The 13,664-nt window shown below is 35.5% G+C and overlaps 1 protein-coding gene across 2 annotated transcripts in view; it reads right to left on the bottom strand.

Annotated features, from left to right (window-relative positions):
• The window catches only part of LOC131074819 (copper-transporting ATPase PAA1, chloroplastic), a 257,652-nt gene that overhangs the window by 151,224 nt on the left and 92,764 nt on the right, over positions 1-13,664 (bottom strand). For both annotated transcript variants that reach the window (XM_058011520.2, XM_058011529.1), the window contains exons 4-5: positions 2,456-2,530; positions 2,035-2,315 (exon numbers count right to left, since the gene is read on the bottom strand). In XM_058011520.2, coding sequence (XP_057867503.2) covers positions 2,035-2,315; positions 2,456-2,530 — 356 coding nt within the window. The remainder of the gene's footprint in view (positions 1-2,034; positions 2,316-2,455; positions 2,531-13,664) is intronic.

The raw sequence follows: 13,664 nt of genomic DNA, 5'->3' as shown, positions 1-13,664 counted from the left end.
TTGGGAGGCATAAGGGAGATTCTTAAAAATATAGATTTTCAATTAAACACATTTACCGAGAGGCAAATATGGAGGCAGACTACCTATCGAATCATGCGACAGACGAAACTCTGAGATAATATCCAACTCTTCGATGAGTTGGATGGGACTATCTACTCCAAAAGCATCCTCACATGCTGCTATCGAATTACAAAGCTGACAAGGAAATAACTTACCATGCTAATACGGCAGGATAAGGAACTAATTCCAATATGTAAATGTGGCTCATATGCTGGTCGGACACTGAGACAATCGAATTTCTTTGTCACGGCAGGATTCACTCAGAGTTCCTTTGACAGCGTGACTCACTAAGCACAAAGATATAAGGATGATAGCTCATTTCCCAGACAAGGCATAGTGATGGGTTCCCAATATGTCTCGATTTCGAATTGCATCTATAATTGCTACTATAGCTCTGTGGAAGAACTAAATGACATCTTTGTCATTGATGGCAATGCCGAAGAGGATGTTGTCAAGAAGATCCTAGTGGATCAAGTGTTATCAGGTGCACACTCGCATAACACCACTCTTCTACAAAGATTTGAATACATCATTGCTTGGACGACAGGCTACCATAATGATGCAGAACGAGCAGTAAGGAGAATTGTGGTATCGAGACTCAGGGACAATGCTCTTGCAGTGTTGGAGAATCTGAATTCGACTGCCCATACTGGACTAGTTGCAGATGCATTTGCTGTGGAAGAATTGTTGGAGAAAGGACATAAATATGACACTATCAAGGTGATGTGTGATGGCATTGGAAGAAACAATATGGAGACATATGATAGTGTAATGTTTGTAAACGAGAGCCTGTTCTCGTCTGCACAAATCGAGAGATCTCGGGAGGTCATAGAAGCTATAAGGACCTCCTTGTTCTCTCTTTGTGCCTGATATGTAATCATTTCTTCTTTTCAATATAATGGTAGCTACCCCTAGGTAGCAGTTGTTCTCTCTTTGTGCCTGATATGTAATCATTTCTTCTTTTCAATATAATGGTAGCTACCCCTAGGTAGCAGTTTGCTTAGAAAAAAAAAAACACTTACAAATGTAGTCTATCATAAAATAGACTTGAACCTAGGGACACTCCTCCAATACTTCCACATAGCCAATAATACCTCTTGTGCATAAAATGTTGACTTTATGCTCTTAATAAAAAGCAATATGAAGATAATTCAATACTGATTGTAATTTTCAATGTGTATCATTTGACAAATCACTAAATTATGAATTTATCAGTATTCCTTTTTGTAAATTATGATATGTGTGATGAGTATTCCTTTCTGCAAATTATGAACTGTGTGTGAGAGATTCCTTTTTGCAAATTATGAAAAGTGTGTGTGTGTGTGTGTGATGAGTATTCCTTTTTGCAAATTATCAAAAGTCTGTATGTGTGTGTAATGAGTATTCCTTTTTGGAAATTATAAAATGTGTGTGTTTGTGTGTGTGGGTGGGCGTGGGTGGGGGTGGGGGTGTGTGTGGGTGGGTGTGGGTGGGGGGGTGCGTGGGTGCATGTGGGTGTGTGTGGGTGTGGGTGTGGGTGTGTGCATGTGGGTGTGGGTGTGTGCATGTGTGGGTGTGTGTGTATGTGTGTGTGCAAGTGTGCATGTGGACGTGTGGATGTGTGGGCATGTGTGTGGGTGTGTGTGTGGGTGCCTGTGTGTGTGCACGTGTGTGAGAACCTACAACTGTACCTGAGGGAAAGAAATAACACCATACTACATTCCTGAACCTCAAACCTATCCCCAAGGGAAAAAAATGTCATACCACATACCCAAACCTTGAACCTGTACGAAGACTAGCAACTTAAATCAGAGATCAAGACCCATCGATGGATTAATTTCTTGTCTTAGGTGATAATTCCTTTTTATGTTTAACATAACAGACTCTAGCTAGCTTGCAAATATTAACTTGATTTGGAAAAAATTCAATACCACTTCATTTTGCTTAAGTTTCCCACACAAAGTAAAATTGTTAAAGAAAGATGAGAATGTATACCAATGATGGAACCAAAGCTGCTATACTACTGATAATAAATGAGGAAACTGCTCCAAGACCAACTAAAGTATTCATATTTGGGGCTCCTCTACGCAAACTCTTATAACCATCAACAAGAATCTGGCGACCTGGACCAGCCAGAGCAATCAAAGACAATGCCATGTGAAAGCCTGTATTATGAATTATGTGCATCCATGATGGTGCCATTGTTCCAAAGAAATGAGAAGCATGTCCAAGAAGACAAGTGGCACAAAGAGCCCACGAAATAGCAAGTCTATAACCTGTAAAATGCATAGGTTAGATCTGATTATTAGATACCATGAATTCTCTGACTATGAAACTGCATGAAAAATTGATCCTCAAAAGACACTTACTACCATAATAAACACATTTACTAGAGAAAATAAATATCAGAAATTACCACTATCCTTCAGACGACCCACTCGTTCTTCTTTTTTATTTTGGGACGATCGATTTCCTTTTTCAGTTGTCAAATCTAACAAGCATAAAATAAAATTATTAAGAATATAAACATAAAATATATTTCTTTGTTTCCTAGATCATGATTTATTATCAATTGTCAAGTACCAAAGGAGGTTTAACATGTTTTCCTGGTTCATATGAAAGCAATTAACCTTTGTACTATTAAAAATCATTAATAAATATACTCTGAGCAATAGTAAGTATAAGCTATACAGTGTGTACACAACTATATAAAAAAGTATTCAGATCATCATAACATAACCATAGACAAGACACAAGATATCTACAAAATGGGTTATCCTCATTATGAGCATTTGTGACGTACTCCTCCAAAATACATTTACAATACAATATGTGGAGAATCAGATAGAACTCCCATAATAAACAACACAAAGTTTGTCAATTGGCAACAACTGCACAAACACCACTGATAACTCAAAAACAAAAGCATATTAATCAGCAACTAATCATCCCATGAAACATATTACCATAATGTCTTATTCATCTTGTATAGTATCATGACAATATGTCCTGATTATGTCTTTCACATGTCCTCCACACCTGTAAGGCTAGTAGATATTCCTGCCAACAATTCTTTAGAAATATGGATGAGGTTCAGATGTGGCAATCTGCTAGGAGAATGAAAATGGAGGAAGCATCAGAAACTATAGGATGAGGAAAAATTAACGGTAATCCGTAGAGAGTGCTGATTAAAGGTGTTTCTGTGACTCACTGATGTTGATCCTAACAGAGAGTCTCATGAATTCATCATCCACCGGTGGAAGAGGCCCTGACTGTGTGCTCTAAATGCAGAAAGCATCTAGCCGACTATTCATGTATAACTCTCATTGATTGATCCTTATATATATCAGACATTCAGAAAATAGGCCTTCAGAATTCAGAGGTTCAAACATTAGGGGACCTCTTTCCTGTGGATAACAGTTATCATTGTTACCATCCAGTTTTCATCACCAATACTGCAACTTAGAGTTCATATCATTAGATGGAAACAGGCACATAAACTGGTGAGTCAATTAAAGGACAACACCAATCACACAAAAATAAGAGGATGGATGGAATCACACCTTGAAAAAGGTAAATGTCACATTGGACCCACAGTAAGAAAGATCAACCATAATCAAACAAAGTAAATTAAAATACATTCAGAAAATCGGCTTTCAGCAGCCAAAGCTAATTAAAAATTAAAAAAGATCACTTTATGTATTTTAAAAATAAAGTTCTTGAAAGTTTGCAGGCAGAGTATAAAAGAAAGTGCAAAAAGGGAATTAGATAACTTGGACAATTTATTTCTCTCATCTGCAAAGTTTGGACTACAAGTTCAACTTCAAACCCTATAGGTATTTCACTTCAAAGATGAAATATTTCTTCCAAGTCAAATTCATGGTGGATTCACATAGGATTAGCAGTTGTGCTTAAATGGAGAAACAAGGATTTTGTTTACAATTGCCGGCTTCAAAACCCCAAGTACAAATTTTTTGAGATTTGCCACAAATTTGTACATGCTGTGTGTGTGGGTGAAGAAGAAACAAATTTATAGTGCTATATGTGCTATGGAAAAGTAAGCTGAAAGTATTAGATTTTATATTGGCTGGGGTTCAAACAAATCATACCATTGCTTAGCCCAACAAAGGGGCCGTATACAATGTGGGAACATGTAAAAAGGGGGAGCGATACATATTGTAAAGTCTCAAAGCCTTCCCAACTCCCATCATAGCCTTTAATAGGCTCTATAAAGATTGCTGCAGCCTAAATGTGAGTGTTCAGCCTTTAATCATTGCTATTGCAACATATATGCTGCCATACAATACATGTCAGGTGTTGTACTAGTGTGGAAGAAGCCATAAAGCACAAAGGGAGATTTTAAAGATGTTTCTGATTGGTGAATTGACTATTCCAAGGTCCAGGTCAGTACTTGGCACATAAGTATAATTTTTTTGTTAATGATATTTCTGCTGTATGATTTTTTTGTGAATATCATTTTGTAACAGCAATACAATATTACAAAGTATCATACAAAATCTCTCTGTGATCACATCTTGCAATAATTTTGTATCAATGAAGTTGTTAGCTATATGTTATGACATTTATTTGTAATATCTCCCAAAACAAGTTGAAACAAAACCTAAAACAGCTGGAATGCAAACTGTTTGACAAAATGCTTGTGCATCAATACTTATTAAATTGCAAGATCTTGGTTTTAAACCCCCTGGCAGTATATTACAAAGTCTCAAAAGGATATTTGTCGCAAAAAATGTATAAATTCCAGCTACACCAAGGAAGTAGATGAAATTATCTGTTTTAAGTGTCTTTTTGATGATAATTTGGACAGTATTTAATGAGGTGGTACTTATGTTAAGGCTTCTTTGTCTAGTAGAAAAATAGAAGCCCCCTTATGAGCTACACATTTGGGACCATGAATAGGACCAAGAAAGGATTAAGAGTTGTGTATCAAGGCACTAAGAGTGAATATCGTCCTTTTTATGGGCATTATTATTCATAACAGCAACAATTTTGTAGCCCTTTACATTAAGGTGCCTACTACTTGAACTCAACGTTCTTTGCAAAGACCATTTCAAGATGATAAGAGATTTGAAAGGCCTCTGCACCCGCATAAAGAGGATAGTCTTAGATGGGAAATCAGAAACAAAATCTAAAAGATGACAAGATCAAGTTGTAGTAGTGAGATGAGAACATTTTGCAATCACCTTAAATTTCCTTCTGAAATCCAAGGATTATATTAGTACAAGAGGAGATCAATGAGGATTACTTCGCAGTAAGAGACACTACATTCAAATACACGACATCTACATGAAGATACTCCCCCACATCAAGGCAAGTTATTCAAATCAAGATGAATGGTATCACGAGGAGAGAACAAATCAAATATTCCACAAGCTAGGGGATGAAATTGCACACAAGCATAGGCATCACAAGGTCTACATCATATCATCAGGGTGAAATGCTACACAATGTTATGTCCCCATTTTCATGAGCATCAGAGTTCGAGGGATTAGCCTATTATTTTGACCCTCGTAGGCTAATGGAGTTGTTCAAAGGGTCCCAGTTTGGGCATCACGGAGCTTTTCAGGTGGAGTTGTCAGCCTTTACTTCTCCAGATCTTTCTTATGTTCTGAGGCTAGGTTATTCAGAGGTTTTTAGCTATGTTTTGAGGTACTTACTATTTATAGTAAGTCAGTGCTACATTAGAGACCCACCTTACTATTTTTAGTAAAGCAGTTGGATGCGTAGTGGGAACAATGGTTAACTTCCAAGTTCAGACGGGACAGAGAGATAATGAGTAATCAATGAGATATTAAAATTATAATAGCATTTAATGATATTATAAAGTTATTATTTAACTTTATAAAATGTCATTAAGAGTGGGGCCATTATAGCATTAAATGACTTTATGATATGATGACTTAAAGGGGGGGTTAAAGAGTATTTAAGTTGTTTTCATAAAGTAACTTTATAAAATGACAATACAAAGTCATTTTAATTAATAAAGCTCTCCAGCTTGTTTGAGAAGCTACTTCATAAGGAGGAATTAAAATGAAGGAGGATTTATCCCACATTGAGCGTGGAGATTGATTTGGAGTTTGAGGAGTCTTTATAAACAAACCTTGTCTTCCTTCAAGAGCATGTTATGAGATTATTTCATTGAAGCTATTTCTCCATTGTTGCTAGAAATCAGTGACTAGATTCTTCTAAGGGCGAAATCCCTTGGAATTTGAAGGTTGGACGAAATCCCAACTTTCCATGAGAGAACACATCTTCAGAGTTTGCTGAACTTAATGGTAGAAGTTTGGGTTCAAATAAGAAGCTATGATGCAGATTGAAGGTGGCATGAATAGTAAATCGCTACAGTAGCCGTGAATAGTAAATCGCTATAGTACTAATGCATTTTAGAAGAGTTGATCTACAGAAATTCAAAGGGGTTTGAAGAGCAATTTTCAGATTGTTGGAGGCACAATCTTTAGAAGCCAATCAATTGCTATTAGCATCCTCTATTGGCAGCCACGTGGGTATTTAAAGGTCTGTTCTATCTGCTGCAAACATTTCAGTCAATTCACTACTTCCAGGTCTACACATTGTATGTATATTGCCTGATAAATGTTTGAAATGTTTAGTAAGAACACCTCTATCTGATTCTGGGCGATGTATATGAAGTCTCAATGCAAACTGTGTAGAAATCAGACATGTATGTTCAGAAAAATTATTTGTCTTCAGTTTGAAGTTTTCTGTTATGAACGTCTAAGTCTTAGGACAGTTATGGCATCCTAAACAATATGATATTCATCTCTGTATTCAGTCATTACAAGTCAGTGCATTTGAGAGTCTTGTATAATCAGAACTAAGGTGTAGATTGAAATCAATAGAAGCCTTGCATTGCATATCAAGCTAGGTATTTCAGTTATTTGGAAAGGTGTCAAGGTTGCACGCCAACTGTTCAATGAAATGCCAATATATGGTCCTTGTTCATTATAGATGATTTGAGACTGCACTTTCATTTCAGTCAATCACATTATTCATTGGTTAATCATTCAAACTAGAAGTTGTCTTTATTTCATGCATTTGGTCAACTTATGAGGAAGAAATCAGAAGTAGGATCAACTATATGCTAAAAAGGGATTGCATGCCAAGTGTTTGACGAAATGTCAGACAACATAAATTGAAAGTTTGAAGGCAAATTTGACAAGGGACTTTACACACAATAAGGTAGATTCCCAACCATGAAGATGCAAGGATGCAAACATGATCAAGGAAGTAAATAGTTTCAGAAGAGTTAAGCAAAGTTAGAAAATCAGCTTGATCATGCAATGTCCCCTTTTCCGCTCTAGTTTGTTTTGTGGACTGTTGGCCAATCCCGAGACCCATTGGTCAATCAGAGGCAGAATTAGGGTTTCCTATTTTCTAGGAGGATGCTTTGGAAGTTTTGGTGGCTTGTTTGTTGGAGTTTTACAAATCTGATTCTGGATTCCTTTTGGGTTTCAGAAAGCTTTGCAATGATGGTACATGCGTAGCAATCAGTGGAGTTTGGTATACTTACTATTTTTAGTAAGTGGGGGCGAGGACAGCTCATTTTTCTAGGTTTTTCCGGGTTTTCAGAGAGCTTTGTGATGGTGTGACATGCAAATGAATCTAAAGACTTTTCCGAACTTACTATTTTTAGTAAGTTGCGACGACTGCTCAAAATGTGGTTAAAATGCATTTGGACACACTTACTATTTTTAGCAATATGCTATTTTTGTTAATTGCTATTTTTGGCAGGTTTCAATGGTCCAGTTCAAAGGCTATTTCTGGCAATGCAGTTTTCAGTACTTTGGTCTTCAGTTCACTATGGCAATTGTTCAACACATGGAAAAAGTATTTTTAATTTTTTTTTAATGCCCCCCTTGGCCTAGGCGTATGACTTATGCATATCTAGTTATGACCTAAGGAGACGACTTGAGGTGATAAAGAATTATTTTATGCCATAAGGTTGGGCGATTTATTGTTGAGAGAAAATATTTTATAAAGTGATATATTAGTAAGGCAAGATGGACGCCTTATGGGAAATAAGTTAATTTTATAATATATTTCACTTATCTACCTTGGACACCACATTATTATTTTATTGTCATTTTTATAAAGTATATTTGCTTCTATGTGAAGGTCAACTTGGAAAGGAGGGGAAATGAAATGCAAGTTTCAAATTAAGGTTAAATTAGTGTGCATTTGGGTTTGGCGTCCATTTGGAGGCAATGTGAATTTGAATTTGGAAACACCGAGGTTACAAATAAGAGTGTTGGGCTCTTGTTTTGGTATCCATGATTATTTTGTAACGAAGTACTACCAAATTTGTGTCAGACTTGTGCTTCGAAGTTGAGAGTTTCCTAGCCTTGTGACAATTTCGTGCTTGAGAGATAGGACCTAGCTGATTGGAGAGACTATTTCTCATTCAGAGGAATAGATTGAGCTATATTGAGATGGATTTTGGTGATGCTTTTTCAGTTTTCTGATATTTTGGGGTGTTTGTGAGCTTCCAGGTTGCTGGTTATTCTGGAGCTGAAAGCAAAATTCAATCATAAGTCTTCAAGAGGGTTTTTGTTGCTTCTGGGTATTCTCTCTATGTTTTCCTTTGGCCTAGGTGATCCTTTTTGCAAATTTTCAGAGGTTTTAATGCAGATTTGAATTTTATAGTGAAGTTCGCCCTCTCTCCCAGGCCAACCATCCCTGTGGCTGCATTGGGAAGTGTGCAATATATGTTAGGTGAGATTTGCTGCTTGTTAGGGGTTTGGGTTTTGGCGTCTCCTCTCTAGCCTTCTTCAGCATTTGGTTTCAAGCCTATCCATCAAGTTTTGGTGGAGTTATGAGCATTATAGTGAGTTTTTATGTTGTTGGTCTGTATTTTCAATTTGTCGGTTAAGTATATCAGATTTAGTGTTTGGAGTTTGGGGGGTTGTTTCTTTGGTGGAGAGTCTCTTGAAACTTGAGAATAACATTGGACATCCTTTGCAACTGTTGGATAGCAATACCTCTTGATCTGTAATTCATGTTACTTATTGTAATGCTGATTAGTAGTACTAACAGCAACTTCATTATGAATTGTTCCTTAATGCCCACTGAATAAGTGGAAGAGGTTGGCTTCGCCGCCTATCTCTATTTCATATTGTACTCTTGTCCTCCTGCTAAATAAGTGGTTGAGTGATAGTTTGGTTATAGAAGCTAGCTACGCCGCCTATCTCTATTTTATATTGTACTCTTGTCCTCCCGCTGAATAAGTGGTTGAGTGATAGTTTTGTTATTCCTAGTCCTCCCACTGAAAAGTCGTTGAGTGATTGTCATTTGCTTAATTCAATCCTCTCATTGACCAAGTGGTTGAGTGATTGCTTTACTTTCAGAATTTCATTTCAGTGCAAGTTTTTGATTATCCTAACCTTAACGAGTGAATTAAAAAATCAAAAAAAATTAAGGGGGGCATTTCAAATCACAAAGATGATACAATTTGGGAATATGCCCCACCTTCATCATATCATATCAGGCTTGGATAGTGTTGAGTATCAAGAGATATACCTCAATCACACAAGCTTCGTGATGATCTATAGGAGCATGATGACGTGGCATCTAGTCATCATTAAGCCAATCAGGAGATTCCAAGTCAAGGCATCCCAGTTCATTGTGCTTGATTTATCCAAGAAGGGAGCAAGCGACACATGGCAATACATCGAAGTTTGTTCCGTGTACCTAACCCTATCATTCATTTGTCAGCATTCAAAGAAGGATGTGTCCATCAAGATGTGATTGTTTCATAGGTCAGAGGGAGTTGGTTATAGCTAACCCTAATTAGAGTTTTATTTTGTAATCTCGATCGTTGATCTTGCATCAATCTGAGCCATTGAATTGTAAAGAGACATCTTTATAAGGCTCAAATCTCTCATTTGTAAAGGGTTAATAGTGAATAGTTAGATAGCAGTTAGCAGTAGAGTAGGAGGAAAGGAGATTATTGCCAAGGCTTGTTGTAATAAACATAATATTTTCACTGAAGTGATGGTGGATCTTGTATGCTATTTGAACTTGTTGCATGGTCTCTACTTCTCAAGTTAGATGTTAATTAGATGAATGGAAGATTTTATTGCTAATGAATGGTGAAGCCTAATGTTCATACCACTTGGAGTTTGTTGATTGCAATTTGCAGTGCGTGGTTAGAATGAACTTATCTAAAAGCTTAACTTCAATTGCTATATGCTCATTGTTCATAATGTTGGTTTGCATAGGTGATATGAAAATTATTTGCTTATCTTTAGGAGATTCAACCATCTTTGTGTAGTTGTTTCCTCATGGCAAAGCAAAGCTTGGTTTGGTTGCACCAAGTCAACAATCATTTCTTAAATTCTTAGGACAATATTAGATTTCCTAACCCTTTCCCTTTTGTCTTTATTTTCCAAGAAAGTTAGTTAAATTCCACACTCCAGTAGTGTTCATAAACGTAAGTCCCCTTGTGATTCCAGCAATATCACATCATACATCACTAAGTCTATCCCGAGCATAAAGTCGATTGTTCGCATTGTAAACCTTGGAGTTGTCTCACTTGATCATATTATTTAGCATGTGAGGTCTCTTTATTCAAGAGAGGATAAAATACTTAGTATTTTGCTTTGTGTTTGAGGTGTCCTATAAAACACATCAACATGTACTAGTACGATGCTCTTCTACTCTTGTGTATGTGTAATAACACATTGGAACAATGCCTCTTCCTAGTGGGTAAGGATGCCACGTCTCATCTTTTGGCTTGATTAAATATGTTACAATAGTGATGTATTTAAATTGCAAATGAGAAAATGATGATCTAATTATGATAGTGTATGTTTTCCCTACCATGTACATATATCGATTATGATTTTGAGAACTGACCTATTGATGTGCGTATAAGTTTGAGTGAAAGTAGGTTTAGTTGAAGACATGAATACTATCGAGGAGAGAAGTCTAGCCATTTGATAAAGAATGGATAAGATGGAAACCATTGCACACACCACATAGTTTCATGTAGTAATTGCATTTGAATGAAATAATGGATGTTTTTTGAGTGATTGATGATGTTTTCTTATAATCGTTATCATGGTGTTTTAAATAATTTGAAAAAAATGAGATTGTTCTTGCATACCATGTTTGTGAATATGTATACCCTTGCTTTGATGACAAGAATATGTTGACTCTCTTTTATATGGATGTTGTTATTTGATTAAAAGCTTCATATCCCCACACTTGAGAAATGAATGCTTAATGTCAATGAATAATAATTACATTCTTGTATACATACTTGTGATGAATATATGCATGTGACCCTATCGATATACACATACAATAAATACTTAAGAACATGTATATGGGTATGGCCATAGATGCATATATCCATACAAGTGAAAAATGTTCTCTTTTTCTCTAGCTGCATATAAACACTAATAATGTCTACATGAATGCATCACTACATTATTATACACACGTAAATAATAAAATATATGTACATAAGTATACGTATTCATATATATGCGTGTGTACACACAAATACGAACATGTATAACAGTATAGGCATGCATACACGTGCCAATACAAGTAGTTTATATTATAAATTTTATTATGCCTCGATTTAATTATGGAGGCCAATTTGTTTGAGATCCCTATATATATATATATATGTGTGTGTGTGTGTGTGTGTGTGTGTGTGTGCCCACATACGAACACGTATAACGGTAAAGGCACGCATACATGCGCCATTACAAGTAGTTTATATTATAATATTTTATTATGCCTCGATTTAATTATGGAGGCCAATTTGTTTGAGATCCCAACCTTACCTATAATGTATGTCTTGTATTCATTCAATTTAATGTTTATTCCTTTATCACCAAATGTTATGCTCATGCCTTTTTTGATAAAATAAGCATTATGTTATTCTATGCTTACCACGGCTTAGATGGCCATGAAGGTCGATTCCTTTGAAAACAAAGATTACATTTTATCATATGTTTGCTATGTTTTAAAAAGGACCATAAAAAAGAGAGTTTTTGGCATTAATCAAATATGCTTTCAGCCCATATTATGGGAACCACAATGATAGTATGCTTATTGCACTGGCAGGGCGCATATGCCAGTTGCCCCCTGTCACCTGCTAAAATAGTTATTTCACTTGCTAAATCAGACATGAATAATGGATTGATGCTTCCATTCAAAACTTCACATAAATTGATTTAAAAACAGATTGTATAGGCTATGTTTCAAATAGCATTATTCCTCCATCATGCAGTGTAACGTCTACCACAAGCAAATATGCTTTGAGAATTGGCTTTTTCATTGGTTGAGCTGCTAAAAGCCATCTATATTCTTTGGAAAACGACTCCATAATGGAGTCACCTCTCCGAAAAAGGGAGGCAGATACATTATGAGAGCCAGCCAAAACATCACTATGTTTTTCATACAATATATGGGAGGAATAGGTCGACTACACATAGACCCAAAAAATAGAGCCTTGATTTTAACAACTTTGCATACAGAGAACTTTCTTTTCTCAGAAAATAATTGTTTTTACCAGTCAATCAAGTATTCGATAAGAAGGATTTTATTAGATCATAGTTGGGCACGTATGAAGGGAGATTGAATCAATAGGCATTCGGAATACAGAGAGGTGGAGATAGTAACAAGGAATTTTTGCTTCAACCCTAGATCAGTTTGATCAGAGTTCACATCAAGCTGCTATATTGACCAAGTAGGATTATTATTATTTTTCTGTTATTTTCATTGTTCAATCATTTGAAAAGCTTGTGAAAATATCAATGAAGTCTGAAATCCTTATCTGAATGTATCTTCTGTCTACAAATCCTTATAGGAAAGATTTTTACATAGAAAATATAATTATAAACACATACAAATTTGTATATAAAAAAACTTTTATATACATAGTTGCATATAATTTTAGACAAAGAATCACTGAAGCAAACCAAAATGTAAATGAATCATTACTGTTCTCATTTTGAATCAATACTATCATCTTGAAATCCAAAAACTTGTATTGAAAACCATTTTTCATTATAGCAAAGGAAAACAGAGAATAGATAAAATAGACGAATGAAATAGTAAACTAATTTTATCATGTCCATATTCTGAAATTATGCACATTAGCTTTTAATTATCAACTGAAATTCTGTTGTCCGCTTCACAGTACCCTACAAAGGGTAGGAAAAGTCATTAATTTAGTTATATACAAACACAAACCTTGAAAACACTATACATAATAGATAACTTGATTACAATATCTTGACTACATTTTTTAATTAAATTGCTCTATTTTTATTATTATTTCTTGTTTACTTCATAACATATGCACATATATATGTATTTATGGTATATGTATATCATATATATACATACATGTGTTATACCTTATTTTATTATGCATTGTTGTTTTTAAATGAAATCTGCAGTATGACATATCATGCATACAAATGATCATGTAGATTAGATGTGATATTTGCATATAAACAACAATATAGACAAAAGTATCAGAAAATGCATATGAACAGCCATATAGACAAATGCATCTGAAACTACATACAAATAGCCATAGAGATAAATGAATCAGTACATGCATA

The sequence above is a fragment of the Cryptomeria japonica genome, chromosome 11, assembly GCF_030272615.1.
Source record: "Cryptomeria japonica chromosome 11, Sugi_1.0, whole genome shotgun sequence".
NCBI lineage: Eukaryota > Viridiplantae > Streptophyta > Pinopsida > Cupressales > Cupressaceae > Cryptomeria > Cryptomeria japonica.
The sequence above is the reverse complement of the archived record's forward strand: the minus strand, read 5'-3'. Positions and strand labels throughout refer to the sequence as shown.